The sequence below is a fragment of the Acinonyx jubatus genome, chromosome A3, assembly GCF_027475565.1.
Source record: "Acinonyx jubatus isolate Ajub_Pintada_27869175 chromosome A3, VMU_Ajub_asm_v1.0, whole genome shotgun sequence".
In the NCBI taxonomy this organism is placed as follows: Eukaryota; Metazoa; Chordata; class Mammalia; order Carnivora; family Felidae; genus Acinonyx; species Acinonyx jubatus.
In genome coordinates this window covers 27,428,006-27,451,856 of record NC_069388.1, presented here as the reverse complement: position 1 = coordinate 27,451,856, position 23,851 = coordinate 27,428,006, and the positions used below count along the sequence as shown (strand labels likewise).

Here is a 23,851-nt window from a genome sequence, read left to right as displayed (position 1 = left end):
TCCCTGCCTCTGTCCTCACATGGCACTCTGCCCTCGAATCGTCATGCCTTCCTCCTGCAAGGACACCAGGCGTGTTGGATGGTCTCAGCTTAACTAATTACCCTTTCTCCAGACAAGGCCGCATTCTGGGGGTTAGGATTTCCGCATGTGTTTGGGGGAACAGAGCTCAACCCAGAACAGTGGGGCTCTGCTGCTGTGACAACGGCCAGCACGATACAAGACGGAAAGTTTTTTCTTTCTCATGCATCTAGTCCAACGTGAGTCATCAGGGAAGCCCATCGAAACTTCACGGGGGACCCAGAATTTCGGGACCACGTGAGGTTGCCGCGCTCTTAGCACAGAGCTCCGGGTTCTCTGCGGTAGGGGAGGGAAGCACACGGCGCCACGCGACCGTTCTTCAAAGTTAACCGTTCACGGGGCACCTGTGTGGCGCAGTCGGTTAAGCGTCCGACTTCAGCCAGGTCACGATCTCGCGGTCAGTGAGTTCGAGCCCCGCGTCAGGCTCTGGGCTGATGGCTCGGAGCCTGGAGCCTGTTTCCGATTCTGTGTCTCCCTCTCTCCCTGCCCCTCCCCCGTTCATGCTCTGTCTCTCTCTGTCCCCAAAATAAATAAAAAACGTTGAAAAAAAATTAAAAAAAAAGTTACCGTTCACATTTGAGTGGTCAAAGTGAGTCACGTGGCCATGCCTGACTTCAAGAAGGAGTGTCTGCAGGGACCAGAGACCTGGAATCCAAGCACTAGAGATCTTCACACAACTGCCATTACATACTTGAGTCCGCACGATTATGTTTACATTTAAATGCTGATAGTTCCAGAAAACCTGAAGGATGAGTCCACTTGGGATACGGAGGGACGGTAGGGAGAACCAAGGGGAAACAGGATGAGTCACAAGTCACATTGCGACCACCAGGATGTGAAAGGGGATCCCCTGGATATTGAGTCCTGCCTGGGATGCTGACATAACATCTCCTTGCATCTTCGCAATGACTTTGAGGGATAAATAGCCCAACGTTCGTAGCAATTAGCTGAGCGAAAGAAAAGAGCCGACCTGAAGCTGCATCAGCTCTTCCTGTGTAACAAACCATTCTCGAGCTTCAGCGGCTTCAAGCAGCAAACCTGGATTATTCCCCATCTTTCGGTGGGTCGACTAGATGATTCTTCTCCTTTGGGCTGGGTGGTCCAGGATGGCCTGACCAGGCATCCGCGGTTGCTCCCACGTCAGCTGGAATGCCAGGATGACACGACCACCTGGGTCTCATCACCCCGCAGGCTAGCAAGGCTTGTTCCCACCCGGGTCCCCCAGGGTCCCAGGTGAGCCAGAGAGCAAGCCCCAGCCCACGGCCCCTTTCCAGCTGCCTCACATGGGAAAGGGTTGCATTGGCCAAAGCAAGTCACATGGGCAAACCCAGATTCAAGGGGCGGAGAAATAGACTCCGCCTCTTTGTGGGAGGAGCTGCAAAGTCACATTGCAAAGGAGCGTGCTCCCTCCCGGGGTGGGAGGAATCTACGGTCAGTTTTGCAATCTACCGTGAAAACAAAGCCCAGTGTCCCAACAACAAGGAATCGGTTAAGAAAATCCTGGCAGCGCTCCAGCAGCGGCTTTTGCTACCATTAAACATGTACTTATAAGAGAAATGTCTGCAGAGGAAAGTCGTTCATACTGTGCTGTTAGGTAGGAAAAGCCGGCTATAAAACAGGAGTATCATTTCACAGCCCTCGGATTCTACAGAGTGAAGCCTGATGACACCAAGGGGTGGCAAGAGTGTGGAGCAGAGAAACCCTCATGTCCTGCGAGCGGGGAGGTAACCTGGTGCAGCGGATTGAAAGCACAATTTGGCGATCTCTTCGTAGGCACACGGGCTGGTGGATAAGATAGCGGCAGGAGACTGGTTAGGAGTGACAGAGAATTGAATGGACCCACATGTCCATCCGCCAAGGGCTGGGGAAATAAAAAGTGATACAATTCTAGGCTGCAAAGCTGCATAGCAGTGAAAAGAAAATGACCTAGTCACAAGATCTGTATGTGTAATTTAATTTGGATAGATCTGGAAACCATAAGGTGCAGGCGGAAGACTACGTACATCTTACTGCCATATATTTTAATTCTGAAGGCACAGAAAGAGTGTATATTATTTCTGGACACGTATATATGTGCTGTCAGCACGGAGTCAGATGCGAGGCTCGAACTCAGAAACCGTGGGATTATGACCTGAGCGGAAATCAAGACCCAGACGCTTAACCGCCTGAGCCACCGAGGCGCCCTAATATTTTACTTCTTTACAAAATCCAGAACTGGGGCGCCTGGGTGGCTCAGGCGGTTAAGCGTCCGACTTCAGCTCAGGTCACGATCTCGCGGTCCGTGAGTTCGAGCCCGGCGTCGGGCTCTGGGCTGATGGCTCAGAGCCTGGAGCCTGCTTCAGATTCTGTGTCTCCCTCTCTCTCTGACCCTCCCCCGTTCATGCTCTGTCTCTCTCTGTCTCAAAAATAAATAAACGTTAAAAAAATTTAAAAAAAATAAAAAATAAAAAATCCGGAACAAACACGCAAAATGCTGGCATGTGCCCACTCGGAGTGATGGATAGATGGGGTTGTATTATATTACCCTGTGCACGTTTCTGGTTTGTTTTTTCAAAAGATAAATCCAAAATAAGTAAAATACAATGAAACACAATTTAAAGAAGATTCCAGTGTGTGTGTGTGTGTGTGTGTGTGTGTGTGTGTGCGTGTGTCTGTGCTAGAAAACCCACCCCCAAAATACACGCATCTATGTGGAGAGGGAAATGGTAAGTGGGAAATACTCCAAAACGTGAGCCATGGTTTTTGCCTCTAGCTGATGACAGCACAAGCTGTTTATTTTTTTCCTTTTGCTGACATGTATTTTCTGACTTTTCTATAAAGGACGTGCTGTGCTTGTCTGGTAAAAACAAACAAAATATATAGGGGCCTGTTGGTTCTCTGGGTCACAGGCTTTTCTGGACCTCCGCGGGGTCCCAGGTTCAAAAATAGATCTGCCCTCTGACCTGGCAGGCTCATTCTTCACATCCTGGAGCGAGTGCCAGACGCGGGCTCAGAGGCAGCCTGAGAAAAGAGGGGCAGGGTGGTGGCCCCGGCTGAGCAGCGCGGCCACAAGGAGGCCTGTCCTCTACCCTGGGCCCGTCAGCCTCTGGGGCGGCCGAACCAGGACACTCCCCTTGTTCAGAGGGGAAACTGAGGCCCGGGTGGTTGCCCCCGGGAGGGACAAGCGTTGCTAACCGCAGATGTAGCTGTATGTGACCCCATCTTGCCAGGACCACGCTAGGTGACTTTGGACAAATCCTGAAACATGTCTGGGCCAATTTCTTTGGCCGCCTCAATGGAAATAATCCATAAATATATATATTTAAAGTTTATTTATTTTGAGACAGAGAGAGAGAAAGGACGGGAGAGGGACAGAGAGAGAGGGAGAGAGAGAATCCCAAGCAGGCTCCTCACTGTCAGAGCAGAGCCCGATGCTGGGCTCGAACTCACAAACCCCGAAATCGGGAGTCGGCCGCTCTGAGCCATCAGAGGGTCTAAAGGACATTTTCATGCCAAGAGATGCTGGAACGATAGCAAGGATGATAACAGCTACCAACGCTTGGGCACTGACGTGCCAATTACTTAAACGGCGTTTTCTCATCCTACTCCTGCAGCTGCTGTCGAATGGAGTCGAGTCAAGCCGTCCCCACTGAACCCGGCCAAAATTGTACATATATGAGGGGCGCCTGGGTGACTCGGCCGGTTAAGCATCTGACTCTTGACTTAGGCTCAAGGTCATGATCTCGCGGTTTGCGGAATTGAGCTCCGCGTCAGGCTCTGCGACGACAGTACAGACAGAGCCTGCTTGGGATTCTCTCTCTCTCCCTCTCTCTCTCTCTCTCTGCCCCTCCCCTGCTCTCACACACACACGCTCTGTCTCTCTCAAAATTAAGTCACTGTAAAAAAATGTACATATGTGAATAAAATCGCACTGCCATTGTTTAAAACCGCGAAGTGTTAGCCGCGTGGTTAGAAACTGCTGGTAACTGGAACACAGCCTCGGCCCCGCCCCCAGACCACCCCCACCTTGCTAAGGAGGGACTGTTCTCCCTTTTCAAAGATGGGGAAACGGAGTCTCTCAAACAAAAGTGGAATCAAGATCCAGTGCCAGGAGTGAGGGGCTCGTAACTGATAGGCCTGGGCCACAGGAGTGACCTCAAAACCCAGCCTCAGGTCCCTACCGATTCATCAGTTGTGTTGTGGTTCTGGGTCCGGGGTGGCAGAAAGTGGAGGCAGGAAGCAGTTGACAAACAGACCATTGTCTTGAGTGGAAAGTCTTACAGAGACACCGCGATTCTTGCTGCACGAGATTCGCCCCCCCCACCCCTAGGGACGCTGACAGGCCGCCCCCGAGGTAGCCAGCAGCCCCCGAGCCCCCTGCCAGGACTTGCCGCACTGCCATAGTGGCCCCCACGAGGCGCCCAGGTGATGTCCTCGGGGCTGTGCACAGCACAGTGCGAGAGGCTTCAGGGGCGCCCCCAGGCTGCCCCGCTTGCCACCCTCGGTTATCACCCTGGGCGTTGACATGCAGGGAGCAGAAAAGGAAGGGGGCTGGGAAAGAGCTGGGTTGTGGGGATGAGGCCCAGAGTGGGAGACTCAGGCTAGTGGCTTTATCTTCTTCGGATCCAAGCCCTCGGGGAGCCCCAATTCGGCACGTGATTCTCCAGGAATGATCTCGTTCCCCCTGTCTTTGTTCCCAGGAGCGGGAAGATCAGTGTTTCCAGGAAAAGAGATTCCAGGGCTCGACTTGGGGCAAGTTGCCTCCTCCTCTGGGTGTGTTTTCTCACAAACTAAATGGGAGGTAAGGACGGGGGGGGGGGGGGGGGGGGCGGGGGGGGGGGCAATGGCGGCAGAGGAAACCAGTTCACTGGGCGAGTGGCCAGCACCTGCCTCCTTCTAGTCCCTCTACCCTAGAGTCCCTTGAGAAGCACCCTACCCCTCCCTCAATTCCTTTCGGTCCCATGAGGTTGACCCCACCCAAGGGCACCAGGGCTGGGCACATGGCCCAGCCTGACCAACCAGAGCATCTCAACCCTCTGGCTACAGTATTTGGTTCAGGAATGTCTGTGTGACCCAAGCCAGAACTTTCCCAAGAGCTATCAGGAAAGGGGCATTCTGCCTCAGGGCAGAGGGATTGCTAAGTTGAGAGACTGGAACCGTTGCCACCAATGACGGGGGTAAAGGTGGTGGGAACTGTCAGAGGATTAAGCCAACAGGAAAACAAGGGCTTAGAGCTGAGGAAGAAGAAAAAAGGAGGATTCCTAATAACATCTGAGCATCTGGATCCAGCTATGCCTGAAACTAGAAACCCCTGCGCTTTTCAGTTACGTCGGCCAACAAGTTCTCTTTTTGCCTAAGCCATTTGAGCAAAAGCCAAATTCTCCAGGTGGGCTGAAGGATTTTCTCCATGCTCTGGCTCCATGCTGACGACAGGTTAGCAGAGGGAAAATAAACTGGGGAGAGGGGGTGGTTGTTTCACATATTTGGAGACAAGACCCAAATAGACATACCCGAGACAGAAACTTCCTGTTGCCCCTGCCCTGGAAAGAGTGACTTCCTTAGCCTCCACTTTGGGACTCCAGATCCAGCCCCCACCCTAGAGTGGTGACTATTCATTCAACAAACGCTCGTGAGAGCCCACTATGAACCTGACCCTAGGCCAGGCAACAGACACAGAAATGGAAAGGTGGTCAGTGACCTGGAAGGGTTTTCAGACTAGAGGGGGACAAAAGTCTGCAAACAAGCCTTCATAATGCAGGGTGACGCTATGACGGGGGACACACAGGCAAGGAGCATGGGGATCCCAGAGTTAGAGGGCCTATTCCTACTGACGTAGGGAGGCCATGAAGGAAGGCTTCCCGGAGGAGGTGGTGAAGCCTGAGATAAGACCCAAAAGACAGGCAGAAGGAAAACCAGCGACTAAAGGTGGAAAGGATTGTCCAAGCAGAGGCAACCTGGAGAGTGACGGCGGGGACATGATGACATTACTGGGCTGCCATGGGTGGAGCACTTAGCATGTGCCAGGCTCCGTGTTAAGTCTTTTGCGGGGATCAGCTTTTTCGTCCTTTTGACAACCCTATCGGGTTACTAGCATCCACCCCATTTGACGGGAGCAGAAACTGAGCGACAGGCAGATTAAGCACACGTTTGGAGGCGAGAAAGCCAACATTCCAACCGAGACAGGCTGGCTCTGAAATGTCCAGAATAGCGAAGAGGGGGCAGGGGGAGAGAGAGTTACAGGATCACACTGGAAAAGCAAGTGTGATTGGTGGGGGAGGAGAGGGGGTGCGGGGGGGCAGGGGTTACGGGAGGCTCCTGTCCCCCGGCGAGACTGGCTACCTAGTTTGAGGGGTCCAGCGCAGAACGAAAGTGCCAGATCCTTCGTTCAGAATTTCCTAAGAATCTCCAGACAGTGACAGCAGAACATTACACAGAACATTACCCTTCCAAGCGTGGGCCCTGTGTGACCGCTGGGGTCACACGCCCACGAAGCCAGCCCTGCTCCCGGGTTTCCGTCCCGGGTGCCTGGCGAAGATTGGGCGGTTACCAGTGACCGAAGAGTCCAGAAGTCCGTTTGGGGCACCGTGGGGGGGAATAGAAAATGGGGAGTTCGGTTTGAGGCCTTGAGGTCCAAGTCCAGAAGGTGGATGGCTCGGGGTCTGGCGCTCACAGGTGAGGTGGGGGCCACGGGTCTGCGCGCAGTGCGCCCAGGATACCAAAGGCCCCTCCGGCTACAAAGTTCCGTGCTGCCTTCAGCAGCAGCACTTGCCAACGGACCCCAGATGATGTCTTTCCGGTTCCCTTTCCGGGTCCTGCCACCAGCTCCCTCCTGCAGCCACCCTGGCACCAGCTGCTTCTCCCGGGGATGGCTGGCTCCCATTTTCCTGAGGGCTGGGGGTTCCTTTTGTAAACCCTCGGCCTCCAGGCTAGATTTGTGTCCAACCTCCCTCAGACACCGGCCTTGGGGACCTGTGTTGAAAGATCCTCAGCAGCCTGGCAGTGTGTAAGCTTTCCCTGGAGCTCACCTCTGCGAGATCTCCGGGAGACGCGGGTAGGGTCTGTTGCACGCTCTCACCGTGAGGAGGAATCTGCAGCCCAAAGCGGTCAGCCACCTGCCCCCATGTCCGTGTCAGCCGGGCTTGCTGTGTCAGCGCAGCCCCGCGGAGGCTCCCTAGCGTCCCAGCCTCCTGCTCCACGTCGGCCGGACCCGGAGAACCCGGCCCAAGCACTGCCTTCATTCATTCACTCACCCTGTTCCTTTATTCGGCAGATTATTTCCTAAGAACATACTACGTGACAAACACTGGGGGCGAACAGAGAGAGATGAGTGGTTAGTGACGCAAGTAATTAACTTCTTAGCACCTTGAGAAGGGCTAACACAAAGGGTGGGACGGTGAAAGGGGGCGGTGAAAGGGGGCTCAGGGGCCGGGGTGGGGAGCGTGTGGCAGTCCCCTTGGCTGTAGCGTTTCCCAGCTGTGGCTATATCAATGCACCTCCTGTCCTGTGTGCTCTTCTTGGGACAGTGACCTCCGTCGAAGGGTGTGGTCTATGTTCCCTGCCTTGAACTGGACAGACACCGATAGAATACGCCAGAAGCTCCGCTCAATGACTTACCCAAGCCTAGGTCTTGTAGTGCAATGTGACTTCCACCTGGCCCTCTGGGGACAAGCGCCTTTGTAGCCCTGAGTGGCCCTGTCATGCTTTGGGTCATGAGAGACCCAAGCAGACGGCCCAGCTGAGCTGGTCCTGAATTCCTGACCCATAGAAACCCTGAGAGGTAATAAATGTTTGGGTTTTTTTTTTTTTTTTGACGTTTATTTATTATTGAGAGACAGAGAGACACAGAGCATGAGCAGGGGAGGGGTAGAGAGAGGGGGAGACACAGACTCTGAAGCAGGCTCCAGGCTCTGAGCTGTCAGCACAGAGCCCGACGCGGGGCTCGAACTCACAAACTGCGAGATCATGACCTGAGCCGCAAGTCAGTCGCTTAACTGACTGAGCCACCCAGGCACCCCCCCCCCCAGTTGTTATTTTTGTTTTAAGCCACTGAGTGTTGGTGTAATTGGTTGAGGGCCACAGTAACTGGAACACTGCTGAAAGGTGGGGGTGAGGGTGGGTGGACAGAGACAGCAGCATGTGCAAAGGCCCCGAGGTGAGAAGGAAGCACTGAAATGAAGGTGCAGAGGCTGCCAGGGCCATCTCCCAAGCTTTCCAGACTCTTCCTTTGATCCTACCCACATTTCTCCAGTAAACAGGTAATCCTGTTTCCTCTTCTGTACAGAGATCCATGAGCGTAATAAGGGGACCATGGGAAGAAAGTTACATCTCATGCAGTCATTCATTCTCTCCATCAGGAAGATTAAATGCACGAGCCTGCCCTCCTGCCCCAGCTCCAGGCCACGCATCTCCACGCTGTGTGACTTCGGGCAAACCACTCTCCTGCTCTGTAAAATGGGGATGATCGCGGCACCGGCCTTGTTGGGCTCGCACCGCGGGGCTCCACCAACACAAGACAGTCGCCCTGCACTCTGGGCTCGCCGGTGCCAGACGCCAGGATAAACCCGTGGCCGGCATTGACATGCGTCTTCCTCGCAAGGTCGGGGGTGGTGTGACCCCATTTACAGCCGAGACAACTGAGGCAGAGGTGGGCAAGCAGGGTCTGGAGCATGCAGGAAGTTCAGCGAATGCTGGTGGCTGATAACCAGCTGCCTTTCCTTTTCCTGCCAAAGCCCCACACACCTGGTTTAATGTCCTCAGTCCCCCGGATGCGCCCCTGGTTCCCCCTGCCCCCAAGCAGCCTGCCCCATTCAAAACTCCCTAGGATTTGGGAAAACAAAGGGGAAAAAACAATAGCAAACAGCTGGGGTGGGGGGGCGGTCCACTCTGGGAAAAGCAGCAGAGAAAGGCGGAAGGCGGTGCCCTGGAGAGAGATGCAGCCACTGCTGGGTACCTCTTGCCCTCCCCCACCCCCCCACCCCCGCCACGTCCCCACAAAACAAGTCTTGTCCTGCTCTCATGGGCGGTACATGCTGGTGGGTTGGGGGAGGGGAAGTACACAGTAACTATGACGCTGATAACAGCTATAGAAAGTATTTATGTAGCACTCACCCTCCGCCATCCCTGCTCAAACTCACTTAATTTTCACACTCTGTGAAGTGGGTGGTGTTATTTTCCTCGGTTGGCCAAGGGGAAACAGAAGCACAGAGAGGTTAAGCGACTCGCCCAAAGTCACACAGCTGGTCTAGCCAGGATTTAAACCAGGAAACAGGTAAACAAGCGAATCAGAAGGTCCTCAGTTTCCAGGCTGAGGACTCACATACATTCAAGAGATGGGGTCTACCCCGCTGGGGCAGGATGTGGACGCATAACATCGTCAGCCGGCCACCCAGGAGCCGGGGCGGGGGAGTCAGCCACCTCTGACCCCAGGGCTAGGAGAGACACTCTTCACCAGAAGGTATTCTCCAACCAATCCATTTCCTCCCCTCCAGCCAGAGGCAGTCCTAGAACAGTGTGCCCCGGGACAGGACAACCCCTCATTGCTGTCACATCTGCTGAGCAGGGCCACCCCAGGGCACAACATCCCCCAGGCCCCACGGGAGAAGGGAGGAAGGGAGCCAGCTCCCTGCGGGGCGCGCCGACATCCCTGGCCTCGCAAGGATTTTCTCTTTCTCTAGAAACAGATTGGACTCTCTGCCTCCTTCCAAGCCTCACCCCTCTGCCCCCCTCCTTTTGCTCTCTCCGGGGGTCACTTTGCTCATGTTCCAATGTTCCAAGCACTAACATGGAATCGGAGTGCGTGTGTGTGGGGGGGGGGGGGAAGGTAGAGGGGGAGAGGGAAGGGGAAGGGGGGCTGAAACTTGAGATCCCAGCCTTGGGGGCGGGGCGGGGGGGGGGGGTTGGAGAGAGACAGAGAGACAGACAGAGACAGGAAGAGAGGGTTCACCCGGGTTTGGTTTTCCGAAGCAGGCAGCTTTGGGGGTTTGGTGTTTGTGTGTGTGTGTGTGTGTGTGTGTGTGTGTGTGTGTGTGTTGTTTTCTTTCTCACAGGGAGGCCAGGCCTCCCCTGGATAGCAGATAACTCAGAGGCGAGGCCAAGCGGGGAGAGCAGGCCCGGTGCACGGGGACCTGCAGCCTCGGGCAGGAGTGAGGAGGAAGGAAGGGAAAGGGTTAGGGGGTGTCTGCGGGGGCGGGGAGCAGAGGCGGTGGGAGGAAGCCGCAAGTATAAATAGCTGCCCTGGCCAGAGCTCGGCCAAAACAGGGGTTTGCAGCTGCGGAGGCTCGGTGGTGGGCAGGCATCCCGGCCCGGAGCCGCCGGGCGGAGCGCCGGGGTGGGGGGGCCCCTGACCCGACACCCCTCACCATCGCCGCATCTCCGGATGCTCTCCCGGCCAGCCATGCTGTTGGGCGGCCTCCTCCTCGCCGCGGCCGCCGTGACTGTGGCCCAGCGGAGGGGGCAGGAGGCGGCCGGGCGCCGCCGGGCGCACCGCGTCCAGCACGGCCAGTGCAGCTACACCTTCGTGCTGCCCGAGCCTGAACCCTGCCCACCCGAACCCGAGGCCTTCGGGGGCTCCAACAGCCTCCAGAGGGACTCGCCCGCTGCCGCTGCACTGAACCTAGGGGACTGGCCGGCCCAGCGAGTGCGACAGCTGGAGAAGGTGCTGCAGAACAACACGCAGTGGCTGCAGAAGGTAAGGGCGGGGCCTACCCAGGGGGCGGTGGGCGGCACGGGGGCCTGTCCCCACGGACGGGGGGAGCGTCCTCCCCGGAGGCCTTCCCCGGCACAAAGGCCAGGCCCAGGCAGCCCTTGTCTCTGAAGTGTACAGATTGGGGTAGTGAGGAACAGAGAGGGGCAGGGATGGCCCTGGTGCCGCACAGCAAGGCTAGGCAGGGTCAGAGCTGGAAACCTGGCTCCCTCACAGCCATTCATTCGCTCATCCAATAGAAATCCACGGAGCTCCGATCACAGGCCTGGCCCATCCTGGGTGCGAGGCATGTTAACAGTAAACAGAACAATACGTCCCCTGCTGGACTGGTGGGGGAAAGAGGCCAGAAAGAGATGTGCAATAAAAATCTGCCATGTGAGACGGTGAAGGAAAATGAAGGAGGGAAGACGGCAAGCAGTGGTGGGGTGGCTATTTGAGGTCAGGTAATTCGAGAGGACTTCTCGGAGGAGGTGGCGTTTGAACCCAGAAAGCAAAGTAAGGTAACAGAGCGGCCCATGCAGGTACCTGCGGGGAGGGCGTTTGCTACAAAGGGAGCAGCAAAGGCTGTGAGGCGGGAATGCTGTCAGGGTGCCTGGGGAACCGGGGGGACCAGTGCTGCTGGAGCAGAGGACAGGAGAAAGGGGTGCACCAGGAGATCTGAGAGGGGAGGGGAGGCAGGTCGTGTCGGGCCTTGGGAGCCCCGGGGGGGACTCTGGCCCTCTCTTGCTGTGAGCATCAGAGCCAAGTGCATGGCTTTGAGCAGGGGAGACACCCCTGATTTGCTTTGAACAAAATACACTGTAGGGGGCAGAGGGCAGGGTGCATGCGGAGGAGAAGGCTGCTTAGCCACCAGGCAAGAGGTAAGAGGGGCCTGGAGCCGGACTGGGCCGGGAAGATGAGGATTTATTCTGACGGAGGAACATCGGTCCTGCTGATGAATTGGGTACTGGGTGGCAGAGCGTGAGGAGCTGCGGACACCCCTCGCTGTTTTGGCCCAAGGTCAGGGCCACTCTAGGGCCTTCTGCCTTCGTGCTTTCTGTCGACACTCAGCACCCACCGTGTGCCAAGCCTTCAACAAGGCACCGAGTACAGAGGCGAATGAGGCAGGCTTGGCCCTGCACAGGCATGGGGGCGGGAAAGGCGTCCGTGGGTTCCAAGATCAGGTTGGCAGGAGCCTTTAAGTGGCGGCAAGGAAGGGAGAGAATGAGCCCCGGGCCGCAGGTGCAGAAGACGGTCTGAGCAGTGGCACGGGGTGGAGGGAGGTAGACTGCTTCCTAGAGCCTTCAAACGGATTCAACAGTACACGGTGCCTCTGCAAGCATCAGTGCCTTCTTACTCCTTGGTGTCTAAATTGCTCAAAGCATGTGCCCAAGCAGCAAACAATGTCCACTCCCCTGATACGTGCATATTTACTTAATATTTTTGCGCATGTACCCATATTAATATACGTCCAGGGCATAAAACAAAATGAAATGGAACCTTCCATTTGCAAAAAGATGATGTATGAAATCACGTTCGTTGAAGTTCTGATAGTTTCCCCTGCTTTCCGAAGGATTGCCTTGAGCACACCCTGGGTTTATCTATCCCCAAGGTGGAGAGACTACCCTACACGTATCCAACCAAACTGCTTTGTGCATACTCACATATACACTCGTGTGCACCCACACTTAACCTCCTGTCTTATTCTTGCCCTAACCATCTAGCTCCTCAGCCCCCAACTCACCATCTTTTCCTTGTCCCTTGCCCACTTGCCCTCCCTCTCACCTGCCCTGTCGGCTTGCCACATCTCACCCCTAGATCCCTCCTGAGGGAGTTCTTGGCCTCACGCACTGGAGCCAACCCAGTGGGGGCTCCGTGCTGCTCTGAAATCTGTGTGTTTCTGGTTCCACGAGGGCCATTTCAAACCTCACCTCCTCCTCAAGCCTCCGTTTTTATTGTCCCCCACCCTCCCACCAGACCAATGACCCCCTGCTTCAATGAGAAATGAGGACAAAGGGAGAGCCACTCTTCAGCTGCCTGCCCCACACCTGCAGGTTCACCCGTACATCCACCAGTCCCCAGAGCCTTTCTCCAGCTCAGAGGGTAGGGGTTCCTCTATGGGCCAAGGTCACTCTTCCTTTCTAGGATGTAGATCCCATCCCCCTGCAGCCCCTGAACCTCCCCAAGCCAGCTGTCCCCTTCTGTACTCCCCCTCTGCTGATTCTTCCCCCTTCAGTGTTTAGTCCCATATAAGTATCTTCCATGGAAAAAAAAAAAAAAGAGAGAGAGAGAGAGAGAGAAGGAAGAGTAGAGCAAACAAGCCTCTTATCCAACCTACACTATCTGACTTCTGGCCTGGGTCTCAGAAGTCCACACAGTCTGCCTCCACTTCCTCACATCCCACTCACTCCTTCCCCCAAAAGTCACCTCCCACATCCAATGGCCATGGCTCGGTCTTCATCATACTTGATCTCCTGACAAATTCAATGTTGCTGACCAGCACCATCCTTCCAGAAACTGTCTCCATCAGCAAGCCCTCATCCACCAAGCATGCCTGCTCTGACCTACCTCCCTACCCCTTCCCCTACCTTGCCCCACTCTGGGCCACCTCCATCTCCTACCTGGGCAGTCATCATGGCAGCCGCCCTGGGCTCCCTGTTTCCACCCTGGCCCCCACAGTTCATTCATTCAGCAGACAGAGGGGTCCTAAGTTAGATCCTGTCCCTCCTCTGCTTAAAACCATCCTGGGACTCCCATCTCTTTGGAATAAAAAGAAAATCCTTAGTCCCTGGAACACTCCTCTCCCAGATGCCCACATGGCTCACCCAACCTCCCTCAGGTCTCTCCTTAAATGTCACCTCTTTAGAGAGGCCCTCCCTGTCCACTCCATTTAAAATAACCCTCTGTCACTCTGTATCCCCTCAACCTGGCTTTGGTGTTCTCTCTTAGCACTTATCACTACCCATTCTTAGAGCATTCCTGTTGGTCTGTGCCCTCCAGGAGGGCAAGGATCACATCTGCTTTGTTCACTACTGAGTTCCCAGAGCCCAGAACAGTGCCTGGCAGAGGGTAGGTGTTCCAAACGGCTGCGGAATGAATGAACATATGGGTGCGTGACCGTCCCTGAGTCCCTCCAGTCGCTCGGGCCCTCCCCCACCCTGAAATGCAGCGTCTCCCAGGACTCTGTCCCTGCTCCTCCTTTCCACTCACACTTCATGGCACTGCCCCCAGGGCTCCTGCAGCACCCTTTCCCACCTGCCCCATGATGATGCCAAACTGGCATCTGACGGGTTCCTGAACCCCAAATCCGTGACCCTGACCCTGCAGATGTCTCCCCTCCGAGAGCCCATGGTGCCTCAACCCTGAAGCTGCCTGACACTCAGCTCTTCCCTCCCTGCCCACCTGTCTCTGTTTAAGGCCTCCTGTGGCCCCGGGGATGCCCACCGGCCCCTAGGCAGAAGGACCCATCCATCCTGTGGCCTCCGCTTCTCTCCTCATGGTGTATCCTCCTGTCTTCCCAGCTGCCTCCCTACCTCGTGCAACCCCATCCCCTCCCTCCGGCTTCTCTACCCCAAGCCTCACCCTCCCATCCACCTTTGACTCCCCCGGGTGCCTGGTGCTCAGGCATCACTGGCTGAGCCAAAGGAAGCATTTAAACTGGTGACTTTCAGATCAGAAGGGCACCCAGCCCACCTCTTCCACCTGTGGCACAACGCCCTCTCCAGACGTCCATGGGGCGCTGTGGGGCAAAGAGCGCTGTTGCAGGAGGCAGGCTGACCTGAGTTCACATCCCGGTCTGGCATTTACTTGGCTGTGGATGAGCAAGCCTCAGTTTCCCTATCTGCAAAATGGGAACGTGTCAGGGGATGGCTGGGACGACCACGGCGACCGCTCCCACACCGCTCTCAGCCTGCTGCCCGACTAGAGCACGTGGTTCGTGAGGACACGGGGTAGCTTACCTGCGCCGGGGTGCAGTGGACCGATGGGCTTTTATTTAACTCACTCGTATCTCCAGTGTGAGCCCCGCACTGCTGGGTGAGGGCAGCGCACTTGGGGACGAGTCAGTCCAATGGTCCCCGTCCGATAGCCTTGGGGCTGGAAACATCACTTGTCCATGCTGGTGGGCCCCAGGAGGCCCCCAGTCCTGCCTGGTCTCTGCTGGGGTCCAAGCAGGTATCTGCTCTGCCCTCCCCTGGGTAAGGGCTCCTTGGGTTGAATGCCCCCTTCATGCCCCTTGGGCTGGGTGTATCTCAGAGTCTTTGAAACTCAAAGGCCTCTTCTTGGCTTCTGCGGTAACATCCCAGGAGTGGGGAAAAAAAAAAAAAAAAAAAAACGAGTCTCAAAATATTTTGATCTAGAAGCATCACTAATTACCACTACCGCCATTAGGGATTCCTGGGGATGAGCAGAGATGACCGGCTTCCCCAGACGGAGCTCTTGGCCAGATTCCCATCATCGGGGTGGCCGCAGAGGAGACCCTCTTTGCTGCAAGCGGCCAGCGGCCAGCCCCTGCTCAGTCCATGCCCCTGACTCCTGCCCCTGTCCCCACAGTGCACAGGTGAGGACACAGGCCTGGGAGGGGAAGGGACCTGCCAGAGTCACCCAGCCGTGACAGCCAGCCCAGGCCCTCCAAGCTCCAGGTCCTTTCTCCTGACTCTGGAGGGTGTCAAGGAAGTGAGGGAGGCAAGGATTCCCGAATCCCAGACACCCAGTTGTCTTCTCCCAGCATGGAGCTGGCCAGCTGGCCCGTGTCCTCCTAAACTCAGAGCACAGGGGGTGGCAGGGTGGGGGGGTGTTTGCGGGAAGGTCTGCTCCGTCTCCCCCTTCCTCGTTTCTCCACCCCCCCCTTACCCCACCCTTCTCCCTCTTTCTACTCTTCTCCCCTTCCTCCACCTCTCTCCCCTCCCCTCCTCCCCCCTCCCCCTGGAAAGCCTCTGCACTAATGACTCACGTCTGGAGTCTGCTATCTGTGGGCCGCTCCTGGCTCTGACCCACCCCCTCATCTGGGTGGAAAGCTGCAGCCAGGACTCTCGAGGGGGCGGGCGGACAGGCGGACAGCGCCAGCGGGTGGGGGGGGGGGGCAGGCTCCCCAGCAGGCCGTGCAGCCCAGTGGTGAGTCGTGTGGCTTGTGTGAGCCGGTGTGTGTGATGCGCTCAGGGCCTCGTCCGTGTGATGACAGAGTTTGACGTGGGCTTCAGAGCGGCAGAACCGGGCAAGCGTCTGCCCCCAGCAGGTGCCCAGCGAAGGGTCACTCTGGGCTGCTGTCACCCCATGAGCGGTGGCCCCAGTCCCCGCCAGGAGGTGCCCTACTCTGCCGTCTCCCACGCAGGACCCACTCTACACATGAGGAGAGTAGGAAACCCCGGGGCCACAGGCAAGGACGCAGGCTCCCCAACCCACCCCCGGCACCTGAGGGCAGCCCAGCTTCAAACCCCAGAAACGTGGGACCCTCCACTCTCCCTCCTGTACCAGTGACAGTCGGCCGTTTCTGCCCATCTCCCCACGTGTCTCTGCTTCCCCCTTTCTATCTCTGTGTCTCTCTGCTGCTGTGACTCTCTCTTCTGTCTGGCGGCATGTCCCTGAGGTCTCTCCCTGTCTGTCCCCAACCTCCCCGCCCTGCCCCGGCCCCGGGCCGGCTAGCCCTCCCATATCTACCTCCCTGGTTGTCCACACACTCTGTCCACCCCAGACAATTCAGGACACACAGGTCAGATGCCCAGGGCCCACCCCCCAGCCGGGGTGCTCAGCCGGGGCCACTCTCTCTTCCCTTTCTGCACCCAAAGCCAAGCCAGCAGGGGTGAGGGGCCGGATAGGATCCTCTCAACCTGGCCCTGCCCCCAGCCTCTGCTGCTCGCTCCAGGCCCCTGACGCCAGACCTCAGAACAACTCAAGCCCTCAGCCCAGCGGTTGGATGCGGGTCAACAGCGCATCCAGCGGAGCGCAGCGTGGGGTCCTGGCCCAGCCCAGGACCCTCCCAAACTGGCCCGGGACTCCCAGCTGCCCCAGCCCCCCCAGGCTGCCCGTAAATTCTTGGCATTTTCAGCCTTCGGCTATCCAAACAAGAAATGAATCTCAGTTGCCGAACAGAACGTCTTGGGGTTTGATTTCCTAACCTCACCGCTGGCTGCTTTCTAAGCAGTTTGGGGCTGAGGGGGTTGGGTGGGGAGAAGAGCATATGCTTCTTAGAGAAATGGGGTTATTTTCCCAAGAAAGGAGCCTAGAAATGGCCGGCACAGATGCCCTTGACCTAGGGATGACTCAGGGAGCCCCAGGGCCAGCGGCCCCGCAAGAGGCATCCCCCAGAGGGACGGGTTTATTTTTTCAAGCACCTCGGCCAGGCCAGCCCATGGGGGCAGGGCTCTGAGTTTCTGGTACTTTCTTCCTAGGCCCCACAGCTCAGCTGGGCTGGGATGTACCCAGACCCTCTCCTCCTTGTCTCCTAGGGCAGGAAATGTGAGAAAACAGACCCCAGGCCTGCCCCCTAAGTCTGCACCTCCACCCAGACTCTGGCCTCAGAGCGTTTGCTTAACCTCAGAGTCAGTTCTGAAATTTCTGGAATGGACCCAGAGTCGGGGGTGGGGGGGGGGGGGTCACGTCCCAGCGGTGCCACTGACCAGCTGGGGAAGCCACCTGCGTCAACTGGTTCCTCTGTAAAGCGGAACTCAAAACACTCGCTGCCTCCTAGAGAGCGTGTAGGATAAAAGAAAGATAGGTCTCATGGCCAGCAAGGGGGAGGTGAGGTTTACTCTCAGGCTGGCTGCTGCCAGAACCCACGCTCTCAGCCCTGAGGCCAGTCTCCTGGCTAATAAGCAAGACGTGTCCCTTGTGGCCTGGTCCCTGGAGACCCAGCCGGGACCTGCAGAACAGACAGAGCGCTGGCCAGTGAAAGGAAAACTCACGGAGGCTAGATTTTTCCCTTCCCCCACGGGGCCTTTAGCCAATGAGCCTTCTTGAAGGCTCTTCCGCCAGCATGGGCAGCTCTTGAAAAGTTGAGGGGACCCAGAGCCCCCACTTGAGTGTCCTCATCATTATGTCCCCCCTCCCCCCCCCGCCCTTGGCCAGGGCCTGGGGTGAATCCCACAGAGGCACAGCACGGGCCGTGGAGCCCACCCGACTCAACTCGACTCCCAGCGTCTCCGCTGCTCGTGGGCTGTGTGGCCTCAACCGCTGGGCCGCTCCGTGCTTCGGTTTTCTTATCTGAGAGGCGAGGAAAGTGATAGAAGCCGCTTTGCAGGTTAGGGTGATTCGACAAGTTAGTGCGCACAGGGCGGGGCACAGCGTCAGGTGAGTGTCAGGGAGGGATGGCATACTTGGGACGCGTGGCCCAGCAAGGGAATCCGCCGTGGTGGCAGCCCGGGAATTCGACAGCGGCTTCTCCACACCTTGCCTCGTGTGAGCTCAGCAAAGTCCCTTTGCCTCCTGCCCCGGCCTCAGTGTCCTCATCTGCAAAATAAGGACCATGGAAACAACGACCTCGGATGAGGACAAAATAGGGCAAAACGTATGCAGTGATGTGGTGGGTGAGGGGGTGCCCACAGACCCTGCAGGAGGCTCCCCTCCCCTCCCCTCCCCTCTCCTCCCCTACAGAGGAGCAGAACTTCTGAAGCTTAAGCCGGCAGAGCCTCGTGACCCTTCATTCCCGTCTCCAGTCCATCACTCTTGGGTCTTTCCCGACGTTTGGTGCAAACGCTGGGAATTGGGGAAGCACGTGAAGACACGGAGGGGGAAAAAAAAAATCAGTGGTCTTCCCAGTTCCCTAGTCATCTCCCAGTTAACTTCCTTGCAATTCGTTCTATGCATTTTTTTTTTTAATTTTGCCTTCCTTTCTTTAGTTTATTTACCTGTTTTCAGAGAGAGAGTGAGAAAGTACAGGCACAAGCGGGAGCGGGAGCAGGGGGAGGGGCAGACAGAGAGAGGGAGGGAGAGAGAGAATCCCAAGCAGGCTCCGCACTGTCAGTGCGGCGTCCGATGCGGGGCTCGAACCCACGAACCTCGAGATCGTGACCTGAGCGGAATCCAAGAGTCGGACGCGTAACTGACCGAGCCACCCAGGCGCCCCTGTTCTGTGCGTTTTAAAATTTTACTGAGATGGTTTGGAAGTATGAAGAGATAGAAACAAATCTAATAAAATTCCTTGTTCCCACAACCCAGCTGAAGAGACCGTTTAGCTCCTGCCCCTCTCCTGTTTCCTTCCCCCAGGAGAGACAGCTACCGTGAGTTCGGTGTTGGTAACCTTTTACCCCGTGTCTATCCCTCCCCAACCAATTCATAATATTGGTTTCCTATATAAACAGTGTCATGCCATTTTCATTTTTCTGCGGTTTGCTTCTGTTCACCCAATCTTATAGCTGTGAGGTTTGTAGCTCTGCAAAGGCAGGAAAGGCCGGAGCCTCAGCTTTTCCCTCTGTAAACTGGGGACAGAGGTACGCTCATGCCTGGGTTGGCCGTGAGGCCCAAATGACGAGCGCCCGCCAAGGTCTGCGCGTGTATCTGGTGCTGCTTCAACTCACGGGGAAGTAGGAGGTGCCGTTTCGGTTTCTTCTCTCTTCTGGGGTGAACGTGCTGCTGGGGCTTTCTGTGTGCCAGGCACTGCTGTGCATGTCCTACAAACATCGGTCCCTGAGATTTCACAACATCCTAAAAGGTGAGGACTGTTGCGATCCCCTTTTGTTATGGGGAAACTGAGGCCCAGAGAGTTCACGGGGCTAGGAAGCGAGGGAGGTGGCTTCGAACCCAGGCAGGGGCTGGGTCCAGACCTCATACTTAACCACCACACGGATTGCCTCTCTGTGCCCCTTCCCGATTGTACAGACGGGTACCCTGACCCTGGGCACGGGGAGTGACTCAACTACATTCACCCCAGAGCCCGTGGCAGGGGTCGGGTCAGAACTCGGGCTTCCTGAATCCCAGCTGAAGTCATCTGTGTCTCCTCCCCTGTAGCAACAGGATGCACCGTGTGTCACGAACCTCATGGAAAATTAACGCATCCTTACGGTTATTAAGTTCTGGGGTTGCATGCAGGCAGCTACGAGCAGGCGCATGCACGCGCGCACACACACACACACACGCACACACACACAGGTGAGAACATTCATGTCTCCATTTACTCCATCACCCCTCCCACCGACGTCTATTGAGAACTTTCGGTGTTAGGCACCGTGCGGGGCTGAGAATTCAGCAGTGAGCGAGAGAGACTCAATCCCTCCCCTCCAGGAGCAGCGGGAGAGACACCAACCTGGCGATTTCTCATGTGTCATGATCAACCATGATAGGCACTGTGAGGAAGTCCCCACCTGTTCTAGGGATAGATAACGGGGGCCGGGGGGGGGGGGGCACGGATGCTTGACCGTGATGGAGGAAAGGCACCAGGAGGAAGGACGGAGCTGAGCTCTGAAAGGTAGACTGGTCCTTCTCAGGCAAAGAAGGGAAAGGAAAAGCATTCCAGGCATAGGGAACGGCAAGTGGGAAGGCCCTGAGGGAGAACGAACGAGGTGATTTGGAGGAAGTGAGAAGCGTTCCTTGTGGCCGAAGCCTGGAGAGCCAGGAGAGTGTGGCCAGGCTGAGACTGGAGTGCTCATCAGGGGCCATACCAGACCTCTCTGGGCCTGACCCTGCTCTCAGGAATCTTAGGTGTTGGGAACCATCGTAGCCACGGGGGAGAATAAGGGCTCATCACATAGGCCCCGTTGCAGACACACCTTCCAAGATCAAGGCTGAGACGCAGACGACTACAAAGGGATAGCGGGGCCTTGGGAGGCCGAAGGCCCTGGTAGCCGGTTCACATCCGAGAAGCACCCCAAGTTCAGACAGAAAATGCAGGCCTAGCTCCCCTCACTCTATTCCCCATACCCCTCGTCTTCCTGTGGCTTCTTTGCCTTGGACAGACACCCACCACCCGAGAGCAACACACACGCACACACACACACACACCCTCAGACAAGGTGAGGCTCAGAGGGTAAGACAGCCACAAACGTTCCACAGATAACGGTGCACCTACTATGTGCCGGGCACTGCGCTAGGCCCCGGGGCTACGCCAGTGAACAAGACGGAAGAATCCCAGCCCCCGGGGAAGCACAGATTCCAGCAGTCGCTTCCTTCATGCCCCTGGCCCCTGTGCCAAGAGGAACCAATGCGCCCCGTTTTCCATCGAGGCCCCCGAGGCCCAGAGAAGCCCCATCACTGGCACAGAAAGGGAGTGGCAATGCTGTGACTGAACCAGTGCCTGACTCGGGGCTGCCGCTGAGGTTGGGAGAAGCCCGGCCTGTGCCGGGAATCGTGGGCCGAGCTGAGAGCTGAACGGCACACCCCTCCACAACAGCCCGCTGGTCCCTGACACGCTCCACCCCTGGCTCCCTGCCCACTCGCTCGGCTCTCTCTGAGCCCTGACCCAGAAGGAGAGCAACAGCGGGGCAAAGAGCCAGGAAGGCTGGGCCTAGCAGCTCAGAGCCGCGGGGTCAGGGCCTGGGTGGGCCCGGAGGGGGTGGGAAGGGGGCTGGGACCAGGCAGAGGAGGAAGGGCCAACCCTTGGCCGTGGGGCTCGAGGCCACAGAGTCAGCCCCGTTGGAGAGGTGGGGAAACTGAGGCATGGGGATGGTGTGGCAGGGATGCGATGTGTCTGGGGGAGGGGCGCGGGACCTGGAAGCAAGAGGGTCTGGCCTCTGTAACCCCCACAAAAGTCTTATCTGCTGTGGCATAACAAATGACCCCAGAACATTTAGCAGCTTCTAATAGCCACAAACAATTCTGTCTCAGTTTCTGAGAGTCCAGAATTCAGGAGCAGCTTAGCAAGGTAGCTCTGACTCGGGTTTTCTCATGTGGTTGTTCTCGGATATCAGCCGGGGCTGTGGTCGTCTGTAGGCTCCACCCGGGGCTGAAGGATCAGCCTCTCGGCGACCCGCTCCCGGGGCTGGTAGGCAGGTGCTGGCTGGCGGCGGGGGTGACGGGCTCCGTTTCTCTCCCGATGGGCCCCTCTGCAGGGCTGCTCGAGGGGCCTCAGGACGTGGTGGCCAGTTCCTGTCAAGCAAGAGGGCCAAGAGGGGACAAAGCAGGAGCCGAAACGTAATGACGTGGCCATGAAAGTCACACTCCAACATTTCTACGATGTGCCACAGTCACGGTGGCCGATCTCAGCCCAGCGAGGGACAGACTATGGGGACAGACTATGCATGACATGCATACCAGGAGATGGGATCCGTGGGGCCATCTTGGAGTCTGGCTGCCTCAAGGCGCCCACTGAGGGTGAAGGGTGTGGTCTTGGGAGCCCGAAGGCCCGAGTTCCAAGCCGGTCGTGCTCACCAGCTGTGTGACGTGGGCAACAGGCTCAGCTTCTCTGTGCTTCTTTCCCTCATCTGTAAAATGGGGATGATGAGCAAGCCAACGACTAAATGGGCTACATTTGTAAGGCCCTCAGGGCCATGCCCCTTCGGAAGCGCTGAGCTCGAGCAGGAGCGAAGCCTGCTCTCTCCCCGGGGCCGGGCTACATCTGAGCAAGTCTGTTGAGTGGATGAAGGAGTACTGAGACCCTGTCGTGGTCATTTTTAGCACATTTCTCCTGAAGACACCCCAGTTTCAACAAATCTTTCCTGAGTACCTCTCCCGCGCCTGGGGCCGCTGGCTCGAGGCCTGGAGGACGTGGCTGAGAACTTGGTGGCCCAGAGCTACCTTGCTAAGCTGCTCCTGAATGGCGGCCCTGCATTCCTGCATTTCTCCTGGGGAGAAAACGGAGGCTTCAGATGGGTGAAGGGCTGTGGGAAAAACAAAACAAAACAAACCAAACCCCCCCCCCCCCCCCCCCGGCAGTCACAGTGGGAGGAGTAGGGCAGGGGGCTTGGTGTCTACCCTCGATGGGGTGGCCAAGGAATGCTTCCCGGGGGAGGTGACGTTCGTGGGGAGATCCAAAAGTCAGAAAGAGGCTGACGAGGTGGTCCTGAGATCAAGGGTGTGGGTGTGTGGGGGGAGGATTCGGGTAGGCAATGCTCTGGGTAGGCAATGCTCTGGCTCCCGTGGCCCCTGCTGCAGCCCCCAGGGCCCCTCCTCCCAAACCAGTGTGGAAACCGCAGACACATCACGAGGGTACACACCCCTGAACTAGGCAGTTCTGCGTCAAGGGGTTTATCCCTGACGCAGCCTTGCGGGAGAGCTAAGTGACACGTGGGCGAGCATATTCCCAGCAGCCCTGGTGTGATGGCCCTGGCTGGAAATGAGCTCAGCTATTGGGGACCCGCTGGGCAAACAGTGACGGCCACAGACAGAATCCCATGTGGCTATTAAAGCAGCGAGGCCGGTCTGTCGGGCTGAATGTGGAGTGACCTCCAAGGTTGACGCTGCGCGAGAAGCAGCAAGGTGCGGAATGGGCGCTGACCTTGTGTTTGCCAAAGAAGCGCTGGGGGGAGGGGGGGGGTGTGAGCACAATCACCGCTGGCACACGCGTCGTGTCCCTGGAAGTAAACCCAGCACATCCTTCAGTGGCCCGTGGGGATGGGAACTGGGGCAGGTCTGGGTTAGCGCTCCACAGCCTCTGATTCCTTGGACTTCCGAACCATGTGCTCGCGTCACCCGTTCCCAAAAAATTTTAAAGTACAAAAATTTACATCTAAATGGAAGCAAGCACGCAAAGCTGTCAGAGTCCTGTTCTTCCAGATTTTCACGGGGCCGGCCACACTGGGCCACCAGCTCCTGTGTGCAGCCTCCTACAAATGGCTTTCCAGATCGGGGCCTCAGTTTCCCCTTGTGGGAAACAGGGCTGGCTGTGTGGTCCCTGCTAGTCTTTTGAGCTCCCATATCCCTCCCGCCCAGGCTTGGGTCCCTGTGGGGGGGAGGGGGGCTGCTTCCCCCTTCATCATCAGGCCAGGCTCTGATTTCCCCCGCCCTGCACCCTGGAGCCTGGTTTCAGCCTGGCTGGCTTTGCCCTAATTCCCACCCCACCTCCAGTGCGGCGCAGTTTGGACCCTGCTCTATGGGGCAGTTTTGCCCGTTTCCAAAGACTTTGTGTTTTCTCTCCTGGAAAGGAATTTACCAAAAAGCCTGGGCTCTAAGTGACAGCAGAGTCTGGAGCAGAAGGTGCTATGACCGGGCTTAGGTGTGCTGGGTTCTCTCTGGCTGCTGTGTGGGGCA

The 23,851-nt window shown here is 57.0% G+C and overlaps 1 protein-coding gene across 2 annotated transcripts in view; it reads left to right on the top strand.

Moving 5' to 3' along the window:
• Positions 1–10,253: 10,253 nt before the first annotated feature.
• Positions 10,254–23,851, top strand: part of ANGPT4 (angiopoietin 4) — a 40,366-nt gene continuing 26,768 nt past the window's right edge. Inside the window, exon 1 of one of the 2 annotated variants that reach the window (XM_053200136.1) lies at positions 10,254–10,744. In XM_053200136.1, coding sequence (XP_053056111.1) covers positions 10,433–10,744 — 312 coding nt within the window. In that variant the 5' untranslated portion in view covers positions 10,254–10,432. The remainder of the gene's footprint in view (positions 10,745–23,851) is intronic. The other variant, XM_027069754.2, reaches the window with a different exon arrangement.